At 41.0% G+C, this 20,105-nt stretch overlaps 1 protein-coding gene across 4 annotated transcripts; it reads left to right on the top strand.

Moving 5' to 3' along the window:
* The first annotated feature begins 4,371 nt into the window (after nucleotides 1-4,371).
* Nucleotides 4,372-18,357, top strand: max (myc associated factor X). 4 transcript variants are annotated; one of them, XM_084083501.1, is made up of 5 exons: nucleotides 4,373-4,537; nucleotides 5,121-5,147; nucleotides 14,407-14,514; nucleotides 16,526-16,676; nucleotides 16,856-18,357. In XM_084083501.1, the coding sequence occupies exons 1-5, from the start codon at nucleotides 4,502-4,504 to the stop codon at nucleotides 17,041-17,043; spliced, it is 510 nt and encodes a 169-aa protein (XP_083939627.1). In that variant the 5' UTR covers nucleotides 4,373-4,501; the 3' UTR covers nucleotides 17,044-18,357. The 4 variants fall into 4 exon arrangements, with proteins under 4 accessions (XP_083939629.1, XP_083939627.1, XP_083939628.1 ...); XM_084083502.1 differs by having other exon boundaries at nucleotides 4,374-4,537; nucleotides 16,526-16,664; XM_084083503.1 differs by lacking the exon at nucleotides 5,121-5,147 and having other exon boundaries at nucleotides 4,372-4,537.
* The last annotated feature ends 1,748 nt before the right edge of the window (nucleotides 18,358-20,105 follow it).

The following is a 20,105-nucleotide window of genomic DNA, read 5'->3' as shown; positions in this document are numbered from 1 at the left end:
AACAATGCAACAGTATTCACCACAAAGTTCATAGATTGTCTTACCTGGTGGGAGAGAGCTTCTTCTTTCCTCTGATCATTAAGACAAATGTGCTCCTCTGTGAGGTTTTCACTGTTCACTTTTGAAATCTGGTTAATTATTGTCAACAAATACATGACACAGGTAGTACTATGGTCCACTCACCTGTTCATCTTATCTATTGTTTTCCTGCAGAGATATCCAGGCAGCTGCAGACAGCCAACATCAAGCCTATGGTTTATCTCGGGTAACAACACATTCTCAGCAGTCACAGGAAGTTGGTAAACATGAACATTGGTAGACATGCTAAAACAAGTAAATCTAACAGTTGCTGCTCTTTGAAGTGTCTTGCATTGCATAATCAAATTGCTGCTTTATGCTCTGCAGTCCTAAACTTGAGGTTGCTTTACGTTTCTTTTTTTTACAACATAGATTTTATCACAATGAAATTTTATCATATAGTGAACAAATTTGTGATGTGTATATATTCTTTATCAGTTTGAGGGTGGTGACATTTCTTTGTGTCAAAAAGGTTTGAACAATGGGCACATTTCCCCACTGCAGTAATTGCAGAGGTGTAAACATGGATGAAACCAAAGTCTCGAACTTTTGCCTCCTTTACAACAGAATGTATGGCTTAGAGATGATGCCATTGAACTTAATTGAGGTCGGATTACATTGTAATAAACAAGACTAGGAACTTAAAACTCACCAAGTTTGTGAGATATGGTATTGCACAGTAGCACCACAATACAGTGGTAAATTACAGTAGAGTAGACCCATCACCCTTATGATAAATGTGTATGGAAGCACCATCTAGTGGACGCTTGATTTATGCATGTTGCTTAAAGTAGTTCTGAGCAGGCTAGTTTTACATCACCTGCTTCCATGGCTGTAAAAGCAAGGAATATGAAATAACCCAAATTTATTAGATTATTTAATCTCTTGCAAACCAATGAAGGGACCAGGATTATGAACCCAAGATCAGATGCACTTTCTCTTGAGCATGCATCCTCTTGACTTATTGCCAGACAAAGAAAAAGTGGAATTATATTATTAGAATTGGTTTGGATTTAGTTTTTGGATTTGGGAAATGCTATAACATTAAGTAACTCATTTAGTATGCTTAGATCCTTGGCAAAAACAATACATTCAAAAAGAACATTGCAATAAAATACATTGAAAGGTCAGCAAGGTGCAAAACGATATAAAATGGGAAAAATACAAACATGAGGCAGGCCAAGCACATGTGAGACTAACAAGTAAAAATGTATTTTAAGACACGTTTGATCCTTAAATGCAGGGATGAAAATAAAGATGGGCAGTTTAAGGGTTTCACATAATCATGAACTAGGAAACATGTGCAGTACTGTATCCTCAAACTATCAGGCGTTATTCATATGAGCAATATTCTACATATGCCTAATGGCATATACTGTTTCAAAGCCTTAAACTCTGTACATACAAAGGATATGTAAGGATAACTTGAATTGGCCTAGATATAATGTTGATCAAAAGCATTTTACATGCACGACCACAAGAACTTGACACTAATTTGATGCTGTGAATGCTGTTGGATGGATTCCCACCAGATCCCCTACTCTCTCCTCCCCCTTCCATAAGTCATGCATAGAAAACAATAGCAAGGACAAAAACATCCAGGCCTAACAGTGGCTGAAGGCTGGGGGGTGAAAAGCCACAAAAGAAGGGCATTTTAAAGGTTTATCAGGCCAGCCCTATGAAGGGGGAGGGGAGGGAGACTCCACCCATGGCCTGGACTGATCAGTCTTTCTGTAATTACAGGCCTGCACTGGACATGCCTGCATGCCTCCTCCACTCACTGCCCCTGTCAGCCACAGCTAATCAATGTCCCGACTGCTCTGTGCAGGCAGGCCATTATGGACTGAAGGGCTGATCAAATGCAACATAACTCACCATGGCCTCTGTGTGTGTGTGTGTGTGTGTGTGTGTGTGTGTGTGTGTGTGTGTGTGTGTGTGTGTGTGTGTGTGTGTGTGTGTGTGTGTGTGTGTGTGTGTGTGTACGTGGAGGGGGGGTCCTCCAGTTTCCGTCAGAAAGGTGTCATGATTGATCCCACGAGGGAGAATCAGTTGTCACTGCAGTAAGAGACACAGGACAGATACAGATAGGGGTAAAGACACACATCTGCTTCAAGAATAATTAGAAATTCAAGAATCCATTTGAAATAAGGTACCAAAAACCAAAGAGGGTCTCAGGATTTGCATTGTGTATATGAACTGGAAATTGGTTTAAAAACAAAAAAACATGTCAATCCAAACCAAAGAGATGCTAATCTCTTTTATTATGCGTGAAGACCTTGGTTCAAGTCCATGAGTTTCAAGTGACCACCCTCTGCTAAAGCTCAAGGAAGAGAGAAGGGGGGCTTCATGTCATGGCAGTGAATGCATTATTGAGGCCCAACCTTATTGTGTTGTCATGCCTTAAATAGGCTATACTGTTACAGACCTAATTTCTGGGTGACCCTGTTTGTCTGCACTGCTGCGGGACATATAGCTGTATATAATAAAGGGAATGAGAGAGGGGTGGACGGGAGGAATGGAGCGGGAGGTGAGGGAGAAAAGGGGGATGATAAAGACAGAAGAGAGGGAGACCGAGGGAGGAGACTGGAGGTAAAGCTAGGAGGAGGAGGGTCATAGCAGGTCGCTATTATGTACTGGCAGGGTGTCGGCAGCAGCTGCTGTGGCCTGCTGACCTGCCAGGGGAAGGGTTGAGGCTGCTTTAGGCTTTGTTTTTACGCATTTGTTGATCCACTGTTGCAGGGCAAATAATCCACCATGTAAGCTCCTTATGTACAGCATGAATTTTGAGAGAAAAAAAAAAGAGAAAAGAAAACAGATTATTTGCTATTTGGTCCAACACCATCCCCCCACCCCCACGTGCAGCTGATCTACTAGCATAAAGGGGAAATAGTGTAATAGAGTCTTAAGCATGATTTATACATTGTCGTATGATGGTGTCGTACGCTGAAAATAGAAGAGCTACAAGGAAGCCTATAGATCTGCTATTACCGGTGTGCAACACCGTCATATGACAGAGAATACATGAGGCATAAAAAATGTTGAACCTCTCCTGAAGTCTGGGCTATCCAGGGTTGAAGAATAATGGTGAAACAAAAATATAAAAATGACTACTCAAATAGTGGTGAAACTATCTAGTTTTAGGTCTGCAACTGTCAAATTCCCTGAAGAAAGAAAGAAAGAAAGAAAGAAAGAAAGAAAGAAAGAACAGAAGGATGGCGTCCATAGCTGAAGGGGTGTGACAGTGTGTGTGTGTGTGTGTGTGTGTGTGTGTGTGTGTGTGTGCGTGCGTGCGTGCGTGTGTGCACGCACGCACGCGTGCGAGAGAGAGAGGTCTCTGTCAACAAAAACGACATTCCTCACTGAAAAGAATGTCCTCCTGAGCAAATCCAAAATAGTCTTTTCACCAAATTAAAAAACATATTTCCACCCTCAGCATAAACAAGAGGCTACGTGGTCCACATCACCACATGTCTCAACTATGGCCCGACTTCTGGTCCTTCTGTTCTGAGTTCTGACACACAGACACGATTTGAACTACAATTTCCATGGTGCAGCAGGGAGTACAAATCCTCAGTGACGCCTACAACGTAATAGGCTCCGGAGTCTCGTAGTTTCTAAATAGATTTTTTTATCCACACATCACTTGCGGCTAAATAAAAGACGAACGCATCTATGTTGAAAATATTGGCAAATTATACGTCCTAGGTGAAAACTACAGCGCAACGAAATGAAACTACAAGTCCCAACGACGCGTGCCGAGCGGTCGCACAGGCGTGTCGCACAGTGTTGCCATGTCCGCTTATTATAAGCTATGTTGGGCTTGTTTTTCTGTAAATATTGTTTTTCTTCCCGGTGGCGGTGGCTGCAGTTTTTTGGGATTGTTTCTAAAGTGTAGTTGCTTATTTGGCCTTGTTGTTTAAACCGGTGGTTCTCAAATATTTTCATGTCATGGACTCCCAAATAAATGATGTATTTATTTGTCCCCTAACCCACCATCTGAAAATGTTTAGTGCCAGGGAGACCTGCATACCAGATTCGTCTTGTGGTGTTAAAATGTTTCAAAAATATTTCAGATTTCTCTCATTTCCCCCCTTTTTATTTTTATTTTTAAATAGCTATTTTCAAATAGGTTATGTACCGTTATATAGGTTTAAAGTGCTCATGTGGCTTCTTTTTGGCTTGTTTTCCTAGACCTGGTTGCTTATTTCTCTCACAAAACCTGGCAACGCTGGTGTCGCGGAACAGAGTGTGTCCGTGTAGACAGTGTAGTCACGTGTAAATCCAGCCCTGTGCTCCTCACACTGCTGTCTAAACAGAACGCTCTGCCTCTGCTCTGTAGGAGGAGCGCCTGCTCGGTGTTAACGTTGATTCATGTTGTTTTTCACTCGCCCTGTTCTTCTAAAATAGACCCTTTCGCCGAAGAATGAGTGATAATGAAGATATCGATGTCGATAGTGACGTGAGTATACTCAGCAATAAGTTATTTTTCTGCTCCCTGCCTCCCCCCCGTGTGAATATGATTTTTTTTGCTAACCTAGCTGGCTAGCTGGCGTTAGCCAGCCTTTAAAGGAGTAGTTCACCCAAAAAATGACTTATTTTCTATAAATTACACGCCCCATGAACCTTGAATTCATGGGGACTTTTTTGTTTGTTTTTGTCGTATTCCTAAACCAATGATGACGCCGGTCATCAAATTATTGGACCAGGAATGCGACAAAAACAAAACAAATCTCCATGAATTCAAGGTTTATGGGGTGTGTAATTGATAGAAAATAAGTCATTTTTTGGGTGAACTACTCCTTTAAGCAAGACTAGCTTTGCTGTTGTTTTCTGAGTGAGAGAAGTATTTCTGACTTTGAGGTTCTGGGGAACCTCGGTTCATATAATTTTGGAAGGCAGTGCTACTTAGTTTTTGCCCCCCAGTCCTTTTACTAAATTGCTAAACTGTTTTTAGAATCTGGTTTAACTGCAGGTATAATTGGTCAAAGTGTGGAGAAAAATCGTGGCTACAATTGCACTTTTTTGTTCTGTTTTCTTTGCAGGAAGACTCACCGAGATATCACAATGTGGTGCGTAATGAATGATGGGGGAATTTAATGCCCCCAACGTCGAAAATGTTATTTTTCCTGTACATCATGTTTGCATTTATCTCATTGATTCTGTTTATTCAGTTGCTTTATCAAAGGTTACATCTGCTGTATGTTGTTGGTTGGTGACGTTACTCTTTAGAAGGGGAGACAGACGTGACAACTAGACTGCTGCGTCTATAACCGAATAAGAGAATAACTGAATTAATTCATGAAATCAATAATATTCACTGCATGCAAACTGAATGTGTTTATATGCGTTGAATTGGTGGGGTTAACTATGCAATTCTGCCGCGATTTGAACACGGGTACAAAAAGCTATAACCTTAGTGCAATGCAGGGTATCCCCCCATCCATCCTTATGTGTATGTACGCGGCCATAGGGAGTCGGTGACACGACTATCTATATTTAGACCCAAGCTTTATAACGCTAGAATAGCTGCATTGGGTTTAAGAATGCACAATAAAGCATGCTGTGTTTTAGCTGTTCGGATCAGCCGTTTCCTTCGTTTCACGGGGACTCCGTTCATGATCAGATGCGCCAAGCTCACGTTAGACATCTAGGTCATCTCGGTACAGACTCAGAGTCACCATTTGCATTCATGTTCCGTCGATGATTTGTTTGTTTCTGCTGAAAACGAACGTGTGTAGAAGAAGCTGCAGCCGCGCCTGCAACTCTAGTGTAAAGTGTCGTGTCAGGAAGGGTGCTGCAGGATGTTGTCCTGTGTTGCAGCCAGTGATTAGAGCCATCTTCCCTCGACAGGCCATTGAGTCCTGGCAGGCTCAATGAATGACGTAGCCGCATCGCATACCGGGGAGAAAAACACCCTGCACGACGTTTTTTTTATTTATTTTTTTGCACAGCAGAACGTGAAGGAATAATAATAAGCCCGCTCAAATAGATAAATCATATGCAAACTGTGAATGCAAAGGGGCATATTGGTTAGGCTGTCACCAGTGTGTTGATGGCAACTGATACTGATTGTTGTTATAATCAAACCTGTTCTTTTATTGCCCTCCAAAAAGCATGAGGTCATTCTGTCAGCAATGTTAGCTTTTGCACTCTTTGGTATGAAAGCACATTTAGAGCACGTTATTTGACAGTTAATGAAAATACAATAACTACCTGCCTTCAGTCTTACAAATAAGTTGCACATGCTTTATTTAATTTGCGAACACATGACTCAATATGCAACGTGAGACCAGCCACTACAGTATACTTGAAAGTCAGGCAATTGCATCTAGCTTGGCCCACCTAGTCCCATAGGAATGCTGCTGTGGAATAAACACTTGGCTTACACACAATTGAGATGAGAGGAACCATTAGTACAAACAGTGGACAGAGAATTGCAAACATTGGTGGATGGGCATCTAAAATGGCAATTGGTTCATCCGTGTATATAGTATATACAAACTAACATAACGTGTCTTTGTATGGTGTTGGGCCACCAAAAGAACATTTTCAGTGCACCTTGGCATAGATTGTACAAGTCTCTGGAACACCATTCCAACCAAATATATTCCCTCATTTGGTGTTTTTGTGATGGAGGTGGAGAGCGCTGTTAACACATCAGTCCAAAATGTGTAGGTGTTCAAGTGAGTTGAGATCTGGTGACTGTGAAGGCCATAGCATTTGATTCACATTTTCATACAACCATTCATTGACCCCCTCTGAACTGCCGCAATGACGGTGTCAAGCATTCAGGCATGTACCGTTCTCTTGGTGTACAACACACATGCACTCACCCACTTGTGGAGAATATGTTGGAAGGATGACTCATCTGACCATATCACATTTTCCCACACTTCTGTAGACCAGTGCAACGACTGCGTATGTTTTTTGTAATGTTTATTCACTGCAACACAACCATATCTTTTGTGTAGTTGTCATTTGACTCTTCTTACTAAAACAGTCTGATCCCATCCTGTATTGACATCTCACCTGAGGAAGAGTTGCTCTTCTGTTTTTCGTTACATATCACACAAGCATCATGGTCATCCAATGTGGGCTTTTGGCCACAATTCCCGACCCCATTTACTGATGTCTTTCCCATAGATGGAATTGCAGACATCACATTCAAAATGCTGAGCAATTGGTTCTGCTCAGTATTTTTATGAGGGACGTTAATTGCTTAATTGCATCATGCGGTACACCTGTATGGAAGCACCTTTTCCTTTTCCTTTTACTTTACATTTGTCACCTGTCTGTACTTCATTTATCCGTCTGTATACAGTACATATTATAGATGTAATTCATTTATCTGTGTATGTACATTTTAGTCAAGGAACATGTATTTATTTGTGTCCATAATCATATTAGTCAGAGATAATGTATCTATATTGCACATTTAGAGAAATAATTAATGTATCTGTCTATGTTAGTCAGCAAGATACTTAATTTATCTGTCTTGTATTGGAGATAATTAATTTATATAAGTCTAAAATATGTATTAATCAGAGAGATACCTTATATTTACAATAGAAAATAATATTTATTCCATACATTAGGGCAAATACTGTTTTTCATTTACTGCAACAGCATAAAGTTGATACAGTACAGTGCAGCAAATGTTTTCTTAAAAGGAATGTTTTTATTTAAAAAATGAATAAGTAGTCACAACTCTCTTTCATTTTGATGCTAATTTGTTCAATGGGCTATATCTGAATTTAAAGTGTTTATGCTGTATGACTTTTCATGCCTGAAGAAATCCCTCCAAGGGGAAACCAAAAGTGAACATCTTTAATATTTCACTTTTGGCACTAAACTCAGTCAATGGAAAAAGCTTTCAAGAAGATTGCAAGGAGACCACGGGTAGTTGGGAAGCTGTAGCTGTGAGCTTTTCCATTCAGCACCTGGAGTAGCTATGTAATGTCTCAGCCAGGTATGAATAGAATGGGAAGGCAGGTTGGCTGCCATGCCCTCTGAGACAGCCAGCAACAGGGATCAGTTATTTGATGGCAGGCATGATAATGGTTGCACTTAGGAAATTTGACACCTGTTTTCAAGGTGCTTAATGACCCAGATACCATATCCCACTCACAACCTAGGTAGCATGAAGAGGCAAGTGGATGTCCCATTGAAGAGAGACTTGACACCTGTAGTAAAGTTAACCTGGCACGCAGTATAGTGCCCGAGTGAAAATTAAATTTGGTGTGTTTGCCCAGGCTGTCGAATAGGGCACTTGTCGAGCAAATGTCTGTGTACTCATTTTGACGTTTGCAGTATACTGGGGTGCTTACTGTTGATCTCACTGCACCCTTTACAGGGATGTAAGTCAGCTGCAAATCACTAGAGCCCATAGAACATTCACTTTTTATGTAGTTTTCAGTCTGAAATGGAATAGCCACCTTCACATTTAATTGTCATAACATGATAGGTTTCTGCAAGTATTGCAAACAAGAAATGCACATTATTCGATTACTAAAATTGTATTTTAATGTTCTGATGGTGAATTGATTATGTCATTATTTGTTGTATATCTAACACACTACAGTAGCAACATGACAGGGCAGTTCTGGTTTATGGTGGATTGTTTATTTACATATTTCTACGTGATACCAGTTGGACGTGAGAAACCATCTACTCCGCCTCATATCAAAATGGCTGCCAGACTCATAATTACGCATGCCATCGATACCAGTCATCTGTTTTTTTACAGCAGGATTAATGGAGGGAGAGCTGTCACGCCTCATGGTTGAATTTGTGTATATTATGAAGACGAGGCACATGGCTCTCGTAGTGGAAACGCCTTCGCTAAACGGTTTTTACTGTTGTGCAATAGGCAGCAGCTGTCTCCATACTTGCATTCCACATTCTAGTGCCTTGTCATGAACTGGGTATGGTGGCTGGGTATTGCAGATCAGCAATTGTTTTTTTTTGTCTGCAGGCCACAGTGGGTGGTAATTCGCGAAATTAGCCAGCCACTGGCAGCCACTTTTTGAATAAGGATTGTTTTTCAAGTCCTCAGGTCTCAACTCTGATCCTAGGCGCCCAGAGTATACTGTACTCTAGCTGTTTTTCATTGCTGCCCTCTAATGAAGGAGGAGTAAAGCTTAATTTATAGTACTTAGTTGCACGATTGTTTGTTTAGAGACACGTCATACAAGGAAATATAAATAGGCTTAATTGAGACTTTGGGTAACCAGGTGAATCACTCACTTTAATCATAATGCTGGAGTCCTGCATCCTCCATGACTGCATAGGGCTGCATATGTTTAGCTATAAAGCCCCCAATGGTTTAGTTTTGTGAACTGTGAATCTCCATGGAGACACTGTTTAAATGTTCATACCTGACTGTCCTTGTCATTGGACACGGTAGGGTGATGATGTCTTCATATATGGGTCATCATATATTAGAAGTAATGGTAGCATAAACCATTTACTGTATGTAGTATGTTGCACAGTGCTTGCACACAGTGAGTGTTTTATCCACCACTTTTTGTCATTGTACTACATCCGTAGAGCATGATTTGATGTGCCATGGTGTTGTTCGCCGAAAGAAGTAGATCTATAACAAGCTCACAATATGTCACATTGTGTGACTTAACATCACAGATGTAGATGCTTGATATACAAACTTAATGCTGCATATTCTGCACTGTTTTATTAACTAGTTCTTTTTATCGGTCTACATCACAATCGTGTTATTGACAACAATACAAATATAAGAAGATTACAAAATTGGTAATAATAAAAGCAGAAAAACAAAAAAAATCATATGTGTATTAATGTATACTTTTCAGTAAATGGAATAAAGAAACCTGTGATCCAATTTAGTTCAAGCTCTCGTTAATACTTTTCATTGGTTCAATTATTGAACTTCAATGTTTATAAAACCCTCAGACACACTTAACCACTTTCACGTTGGAAATCTTTCAAACGTAGCAAAAATAGTACATCTACAAGCTCACAATGCGTAGCTAGCAACGACGCATTGTAAACTTGTAAATCTGCTGTTTTTGCTATTTTTGTGTGACACTATTGTACTATTGATGTAGTAGGGAATTATTTTATGAAATAAATATCAGATGTTGAAATAGTGATACGAGAAGTCTGTATGACAGAAACAGTATGTGGCAGAAAAATTGAATAAAAGGAAGTTAAATTACATCTTCACAACTGTAGATTGTAAGGCTGTAGTCTGTAGTGAGGCTGTGCTATGGTCAGAGCATGTTATTAAGCACTTAAACCCTATGTACTCCGTTGCCCGTGGTCCCCCATCGCTCTATACTTGGTTCCCTCCTATTTTCCCTCTATACTAAATCACTTTGCTGAAAAGAGCCGAGCTACAAGCTTACAGGTTAACATTCACAAACGTGTCATGACGAGTTGTGAGCTTGTAGAGCTGCTATTTTAGCTGAAACCTATTGCCATTACCAGACTCGGGACGCTAGGTTACATGTGGTTTCAACTCAACAAACACTTGGGTTTGAATGCACACAACCATACAGTCATCAAAAAGTACTGCTAAGCCTTGTGGCCTAGAGATTGAGTCGTGCCAGGCCAAGTGCAAAAATGTCAGCATGTTTGCTTTTTGTGGCATTAGTTGTTCTCGTAGAGTTGTGAGAATATGCCCACTGGCATTAAGCACCCCCTCGGAAAGAACACTGGTACATTAATGAGGTAGATAGCTTTTTCAAGTCCTTTGTGAGGATATTCACGAACTTGTGAGGATATTCACTTTTATTCTGATAATGGAAAATCGCCATGATCGATAACATTATCTCGAGTATTTTTATGGCGATAAAGATGGAATCTTATATCCTCCATCCCTAATTTTGCCATTCTGCACAATGTAATAAACTCATAACGCAACTTGGTTATGGGGACTGAGAAAAGGTCGTTGTAAATTGGCAGTCAAATATCAAAGCAGTCAAAGCAGAAATTTAGGATGTCCCATGACTTTTAAAAAGTTACTTCGACACCCTAATTTGAAAATGATTTATGATGCCGCAAAGATACGATTATAATGGTGCAGCAGCTCCATTCTTTGGGGAAAATCCTGCCATGGAATATGAATTTTTACTTCCTGGTCTTGTTAATCAAACTGTACAAACTTAACTAGGTCAATTTCAGTCTGCCGTTGTACTTTCAGTTTTATTATGACTAAGGAAGTGACAACAAAGTCACTGAGTATAAATATAATTGAACAATTTTATACTTCTACCGTAAAGGCTAATTTATACTTAATGAACGGCTAACACTTTTTTGCAGTTTTTCTTGTACAGCATTGTATACTATATCCTTACCTTAAGAGGTGACACACGAGACTTGTTTTCTTCTATCTCTTGTATTGGTTGTGGTTAGTTTGGTTTTGTGATACAAGGATAGTCATTAAGAAAGCATGAGAAATTTCCACCAGCCATATGCTGTTATGCCAGCAGCTTGGTCAGATAACTAAACGGTGAACACACACACAAAGAAAAGAGATCCCTAATGATGGTCGTGTGACTTCTACCATGTCTCCCCAATGCTTTAAGATATGACTTGCCTTGAATGCATTACGATAGTTGGCTAGCAACCGTGACTTTATTGGGAGTGTATTATCATTTGGATTGGAGCAAACGTGATTGGGCCCTGGGCTTCTGTCTCCATCTAGAGAAGGCTGGATTGGTTGGTGGTTTGGCTAAACCCAAAACTGTATCTTACTGAGTGCTAGTAAAGAACTGAGATGGTATGATTGGGACATGTAGTGTTTTTTCCTAAAAGCTTGGACTGCAGCAGCAAACTATTCTGTTGTCTCATGGTGATGGTCACATGACTTTTGCAGCCATTTTCTGCCCTTACGCTTGAATTGAAATGCAAATGTATGTTAGAAATATGCAGTCACTTGTCTTGGACACAGTGGATGGAGTAGTGTAGTTGGTACTTACACATCTTAGTGAAGTGCATGAGTAGTGTGGATTTGTTTACTGTAATATATTGCATTGAGCTGCCTGAAAAAAAACTATGACATTGGCCTAGTATGGGAAGCTTAATTAACCCTGTGACAGAAAATACAATACATACAGGAGGGGTCAAGTATTATCCATTACAACAGAGCTGCTGGCCATGCATGGCAAACCAAGACACTATTGAGAAACCCTAGACTCCTCTGAAGGACAGGCTTTTTAGCCAATACCATTTAACAACATTCAATCTAACCTCCCTATTTGGGGCATTAGTAATTAATAAGCAAAAATTGTCCAATAAAATATACAAAAATAGCAGATCTGCAAGCCATAGTTCCTAGCTATTTTCATTTTCACAATTATTTTCTACAACAAAGTATATAGGCAGGGCATAAGTGTTTGAAGAGGAGATTAAAATGTTGAACTTTGCACTCAAAACTGTACTTATTTGCACGTAATTGTCAAAAATGGTCAATGGTGCTAACTGGACTCAATATATAGCACTACAGGTTGGCACAGGAATATATGAAACGGCTGAAAAACGCAAAAAGAAATACTGAAGGGGGGCTTTAAGAACATTGCATAAGCGTTCATTCCCTGTGCAACAGTCTTTGCAGTTAGCCAACCGGCTTGCTGGTTTATTCAGTTGATGCAATCCTCATGCAGGATCTGGCAGCCTCCAACTCCTCATCTCAATAGCTTTAGTGTCTTCACTTTGACTTGACCAAGACGTAGAGTAGCCACTCCTGCATGGCACACGTAATGAAGGGCAGTGGTGGTGGGTCGAGAGAAAAAAAACTAAACTAAACGAGACGAGTACATGGATGTCTCTCTTGCTTACTGTAAGAGACACAACTCTTAGTTGAGTCTAGAGACCGAGCTAGCATCCCCCAGAGGTTGTACTCCAAATTTGGACAGGGTTTCATCTGATCAGGGCTCCATTGTCTTACATAATTATAACATTATTTAAAGGTAGGGTCGTTATTTTCTTAGTTTAAAATAAGTGTTAATAGCTGTATATTCTGACAGTACTCATTGCCATAGAGTGTTTGTTCAGTAACAGGAGTCTCCATGCATCTCCAGCTCTTTATTAAACAGAAAATGCATTTTTCGGGATACCAATTTTATCCAATCACTATAGAGAACTCAGACAGGATACAGATTAAACAAGTGAAATTGTAAGCGATGACAAATAAATGAGCAGACACAAAAATGGAACTGGAACATTATAAAAATGAAGCTGATAAATGGTACTCTCTCCTGATTGGCTGAAATTGTGTATCCTACTTGAAAATGTATTTTCTATTTATTAAAGAGCTGGAGAGACAGGAAGACCCCTGCGACTGAACAAACACACTATAGCAATGATTACTATCATAATATAGAACTTTAACCTTTTAAACAAAAAAACTATTTGTTTTAACCAAAAAATATCACTTACCCTACCTTTTTCATTAAATATGTCAGTATAAAACATGTGGAGGTACGTACTTCAGTGGCCTACTGGCAGTATGCACAAAAAAAATGGCAATGATTGGTCCAGCGTTTTGCGAGATTGGATCCGGACACAAGTCACGACACACATGCACACAAACGCTCTTAAAGACGGCTAGACTTCTTTCAGAGCCACGCTGTAAAACCACTCGGACATATAAAAGTCACATGGACCTTTCAACATTGCTGTCTAATTTGTGATTTCTTAACTTTTGAACATGCTTCCTAGTTAGCCTAAATCTATATATTTAGGATGATATTATGGATTCATAATGGTTCATGGATTATTATGCAAGTTAACCCATTCAATCCGGGAACGCATCTGTGTCATTTCAGAACTCTTTGGCTATTCAAAAAATAGCAGATATACAAGCTCATGGCGCAGCACTTGAGCTTGTAAATGTGTGTAAATCTTTGAATATATATAAATTCTTTTTTGTAACTCAAATCTTTGCTTCTGGGTGGGGGGTCCCTGGAACAAAATATTTTGAAATGGGGGTCCGCGGCCAAATACATGGGGTGGGTGGTCCTTGACATGAAAAAGTTTGAGCACCACAGATATAGCAACATACGTTTTTCAGAAATCAGTTGGGATTTAGAAGACGTTTGTAGATGCGTTCCCGGATTGAATGGGTTAAATGCTGACCGTAAGCTGAAATGTAGACTGCACAGGTATCGGTGTTGTTTTATCTGTCTTGTCCTCATGGTATGATGGGTCTCTGTTTTTGAGCCAGTGCAGGGGACCTGGGGGCCAGTGGGGGGTGTGAGTCCACAGTGTGTGCTCCAGTCCTGACCCCCCTCCCCACGCTGGTCTGCTGCCAGGCTGAAGGCCCCCCTTGTGACTTTCTCATTGCAGGCAGACAAACGGGCACACCACAATGCGCTGGAGCGCAAGCGTAGGGACCACATCAAAGACAGCTTTCACAGCCTACGGGATTCCGTGCCTGCCTTACAAGGGGAAAAGGTTGGTAAAGCCTGCGCTGGGCAGCTGTAGCCCTCCAGGAGGTCAACCCCAACCCATTTTGGAATAAACTTTGAGCGGTTTGGGATTTGTATAAGATGTTTTGTCAATTGTGTTTAGTTTTGTTTGTACTTTGCATATTTTGATTGAATGCTTAATTTTGCTAGATGATTTAACCTGTACATTTAGTTACAAAATTGAATGCATTATCTAAGTAACACATTTTATTGATTTAATTATTCTGCTGTTCACTGCTGTTGTTACTGAACCTGTATGTATGTATGTATGTATGTATGTATGTATGTATGTATGTATGTATGTATGTATGTATGTATGTATGTATGTATGTATGTATGTATGTATGTATGTATGTATATATATGATGCTAAAGCCTGAGTTATACTTAATTGTGCGCTGGTGTCGCATGCCAAAAATAGCGGATCTACAAGCTTACAACGCATCGCGACACGTTGTGAGCTTGTAGATTGGCTGTTTTTTTAGTGCGCAACACCAGTGCGCAAAAAACTATAACTCAGGTTTGAGACCCACCTAGCTGCTTGTTGCACTTGTGCTCGTCCATGGAGAATAGGAGATGGAAACAAGAGACTAGGATGAGGGCAGATGGTAGAAGAGTACAGAATGGCAGCCAGCGACACAGTGATGTGGTCTAAATACTTGGCCCAGCATCAGGAAGTTATTATGAGGACATTTTGTTGGTCTTTTCCTGTTTTGACATCCCCGACATTGAGAGCATTTGGATTGTTTTCCCCCCACCGCGCCCCAAAGTGCTACGCCTCCCTTCAGTACAGTAGACAGGAAGAACTGACGTGGGGAGATATATAGGGTGTTTCTCAATAATTTTGTTGCATTAACAATATATATTATATGGAGTTCATCTGACTTCCACTGCCCAAGTTAAGTTCCAGTGTTGTCCAATTGTCTGATAAGAACGGCCAGAAATCCCTCACATTTACTACAGCAGACATCTACATATTCCATCAAAAAGCAGCAGACTCTAATCCGCTGCGGCTTGGCTGAGCGTCTATACAAACAGAATTGGCCTGTTCATAAGGGAGGGAAGCATGTTGGGGGCGATGATATTTGTCACTGCACATACTCCTATGGACTGCGGTTGTGCCTGTCAGCGGGGAATGTTGACCAGGACGAAGGCTCTACGTCCTCCCCGTCGGGGTTCCTCACTGGCTCCTAGCCAGTGACAAGCAGTGGGAGGAATTAATTGCCATAATGATTACAAATTTGGGAGAAAATGTGTTAAAAAAATATATATAGGTCACATATGGACAATAGCATGGTACATTGGTACAGATGTGCTTGATTGGCATTGATTAGAGATCTTGCAAGTGTTATAGCCGTCGAATCAAACCCAAGGATCTCAAGGACCCCTTGACCGCCTGTTGGCCTTGTAGTACTAGCCACCATTTCTTAGCTGATTGTTTAGGCATGAGTAAGCCAGCCTATTGGATTTGTTCACCAAAGTGGCTGAAACAGTGTTTGGTTAATATGATGCGTAAACACAGGCATTCATAACAGGTGTCAGACAGAATGCCCCCATCATTACGTCATATGCCCAATTTATACTTTGTCGTTTAACAGTGTCACTTGCTTAAAATAGGCAATCTGTAAGCAAACAACGGGTTGCAAATGCGGCACATTGTGAGCTTATAGATCTACTATTTTCAGTCCATGATGCCGTCCCATGACGGAGCATAAATTAGGCTCAAGCCTGTGTCTGAAGAAGTCTGAACATCCAGAACTGTTCAGAGGAGGCAAGTTGTATATTAACACAATTTGCCTCTGAACAGCTAGATTATTGTTGTCCTAGATTTTCTGCACCCTGCTGCAGTACAGTTGTCCCACCAGGCGGACTGCAGCCTTGCAGCCTGTGGTTCTGTCTTGTGTTGTGGCGTGGCAGAAACAAGGGCTTTGTGTTAGAAATGTGATAAGGACACTGCAACCTTGCGTCATGCTTTAGGTTTTCATTTGTCGCTGACAGCAATCTATCAAACAGGCGTCCCGAGCTCAAATCCTAGACAAAGCCACAGAGTACATCCAGTACATGAGGCGGAAAAACCACACGCACCAGCAGGACATCGACGACCTGAAGAGGCAGAACGCCCTGCTGGAACAGCAAGGTAAGGGCATAAGTAAGTTGCAACGACCATGTACACGGTACACCCTAATGTTCCCCACTTGTTTGTCTGCTTGATGGAAGTATCTGTGTCACCTACCTCATCCCCCACCTTGGGTGGTTGTTTTTCCTCTCTCCTTTGATGGTCTCACCACTGCATCCTTCCTCTGATTTGTTCTGTACTGTTCTGTGCAGTGCGTGCTCTGGAGAAGGTGAAGGGCTCCACCCAGCTCCAGGCCAGCTACTCGTCGTCCGACAGCAGCCTCTACACCAACCCCAAGGGCAGCGCCGTGTCGGCCTTCGACGGAGGCTCTGACTCCAGCTCCGAGTCGGAGTCAGAGGAGAGGCCCAACAGGAAGAAGCTGCGTGGGGAGACCAGCTAGAGAGCACAGCTAACCCCTGACCCTGTCCTTTTCTCTTCTCTCTCCTTCCATCTCTTGTCTGGGGTGGGCTCGCACTGGAGGCTGTTGACCCGTCAATCCCTCCTGACAACCGTCTGTCCGACCCCCACCCCCCCAGCCCTCCACACAATCTCAAAGAGAGGAGGGGGGAGCCAGCAGGGTGGTAGACGACTGCAGAAATCCACATACAGTAGAGCTTTGGTTTTTCTCTTGATTATCACCCCTTCCTCTTATCTCTCTCGTTTTCCCTCGGTCACTCGTTGACCCTCCAGCATTGGTGCCCCTCCCCCAAACAACATCAACAATCCAAAACCCCAAATGAGGCAGCTTGGCTACTTGAGGACTTGATGCTTTTTGTACCCTCGATACACTCCCCTCTTTCCCAATGAGGGAGGGAGGGCGAGCCTGGCGTACTCCTCCAAGCACTGCTATATATATATTTTGTTTTGTTTATTTTGTTGATTATTCTTGATAAGAAACCAGTTTAGAATTTACACACACACCTAGATGAAATGTCCTGGAGAAGTTTACCTTTTTAAAAATGATAAACATTTGTAGCCTACTTTTCCACTAAAGAATGTGAAGATGCTTTGAAGCAAATGTTGATGTTAAAAGTGACAACCCACCTCAGGCCCACTGGATTGCAGATGTTTTCCATTTTGACGCGTTTGTTAACAGATGACATAAAGGACATATAGCTCCTTGGTTGAAATTGATGTTTTGGAAAAAGACGAGGAAAAACTCCTAAACTTGTATTGTATTTTGTCCTTTAGCTTGAACTAGTGAATGACTTTAGATGGCTGAATACGTTAGGCAATATCGGTTTTATATATTCTACAGCATTAATTGGATGTTTTCAAGTTCTCTAAAAGTATGTTATGCATTTTGTAGTATTCTCACAAATAATGGGGAAAATACCAATTTGTCACGTGTTGTTTTCCTTAAGGGTATAAAATAGGTATTTGAATGTCAAAAAGTAGTCCCCATTTTTCAGTAAGAGATGAAAAAAAAGTCTGTTAATGTGTTGTGCTTTACAAAGTCAAATCTGTAATGTTGCTGAATCTCCCCCCTCCCACCGAGGAAAAAGAAGCATTTTTGCTTGTCTAGGAAATGTGTGTGTATGTATATCGTTTCCATTTTATTTCCATTTAGGAGGATATAATTAGTGTTATAGTCTTTGTTTGTCCGATTCCATTCCATGGAAATTACAGGTATGTTGTACATACTGCCAATTGTCTTGCAAGTTAAGGCCTACCTTTACTATGAGACTATAAAATAAACTATTTTATCCTTTAAGACGATGTCTTTAGTTATTAAGATGTTCCAAAACTAAAGTTCATTTGGGTAAGTGGGAATGCTTTCTAGTCTCCAATTGCCACTTTGAAAGGTACCCTTTTCTCATGAAAATGGTGACCTGAGGCCTATTACACGAAAGGAGAATTAAATGAGCCTGGATTTAAGTCAAATTCAGGTTTGACAATGTCTGGTCCGTACAGCCTGGTTTATTCCGTTCCATGAACGCCAAGCCAGGCTGAAAAGAAGCAACTTTGTCAAGTCAGGCTGTGTCGAGCCAGGATGGTAAAGCCAGGCTTCACGTATTCCTATAAAAGACCATGAAAGTCGATAGCAGAATCCTTGAACTTGACCAATCATGGATTTTCTAGGGGAGGTGAGATTTTAGTTGCTGCCTCTACGGCGGGTACGCCACTGATAGCGTCACAATCATTTTTAACCACTTAGCTTTGGCTATTCAAAAATAGCAGATCTACAAGCTATGAGCTTGGACATTGCTATTTTTGAAAAATCTTGAAAATGTGTGCATATCTTTGAAATATATATACATTTTAAAGCGAACATTTTTAACTCAAATCTTTGCTTCTGGGGGTCCCTGGCTCAAAACATTTTCAGATGGGGGTCCGTGGCCAAATGTATATCAATTTATGGGTCCTTGGCATGAAAAAGGTTGAAAACCACTGTTCTAAATGGCAGTGGTTCACAAACTTTTTAGCTCAAGAGTCTTGAGGCTTGGGTCCCGGCTCCCGGGGAGACATCAAATTTCTCTTTTGGGTCTTGAGTCCATGGTAACTAAGGTAGGATTGCGTAAATTTTCTTCCGTGAAATCGAGTCATGGATAAACTTATCCATGACTTATCTTAGCCTCTGGCTAAAATAATCTGGCAAGATAATTCAGCTTTCATGAAACCCATCGCTAATCCTGGCTAAATTAAGCCAGGATAGGTGTTAAATCCAGGCTTAACCCCTATTTCTGCTTTTGCGAAATAGGCCCATGATAGAAACCCCACAACCTGGCCACCGTTTTCCCCTATTGCCTTTATAGCCTCACTATTGAGCACAGTTGGACTCTACAAGGCTGAAATGTGATCATCACCTGCGTGCTACAGTGTTGTGTAACTACTGTTCACAAACGGCGTCAGGTTTTTCTGGTTTATATCGAAGCCGACATGTCTCTGGTGTGGAGAACTACAGTAGACCCACCACGTACTGTCTTGATGTATGATTGTGTAATATATCTCCCCTTAATAGTATGCCTTTAAACATTGTGAGTAAAGAAAAACACCAGTTTGATTCGGGTTATATTAAGTTACCCCTCCACTCTTATGCATCAGTCACACATTTCTAAGCTGGATAGAAACAAATGCCGTAATCCTATTACCTTCAATTTTGTGCTTTCATCCCTGGAACGTGGCACTACCACGGCAGTTATTTTACTTCTGTAACATACCTGAGTCAATTCGAATTCTGTCCAGAGCAAATTCACCAAGGCCTTCAGGCCAGTAAAACATCCGTAATTGTAATATCAGGTCTGGTTTGCATCTCCACATGCAGTCTAAGGTAGTGGCCTCTGTGATTCATGTCTGGGCTAAAGATTTCAGAACATATTGAGGACACAAGGATTGGAAGGTTCATTGAGTTTGTTACGATTTGTGAGGTTGATCCAAATTTTGTGTTTAAATGCCTGGACCGGGCCTTTCCAACCCATTTTGTTCAATCTTGACGTGGGCTCAACAATTGTGAAACTGTAA

The sequence above is a fragment of the Gymnoscopelus microlampas genome (genome assembly GCF_963454915.1).
Source record: "Gymnoscopelus microlampas genome assembly, chromosome: 16".
Classification (NCBI taxonomy): Eukaryota; Metazoa; Chordata; class Actinopteri; order Myctophiformes; family Myctophidae; genus Gymnoscopelus; species Gymnoscopelus microlampas.
Note: the sequence above shows the minus strand (reverse complement) of the source record. Positions and strands in the feature narration are given on the sequence as shown.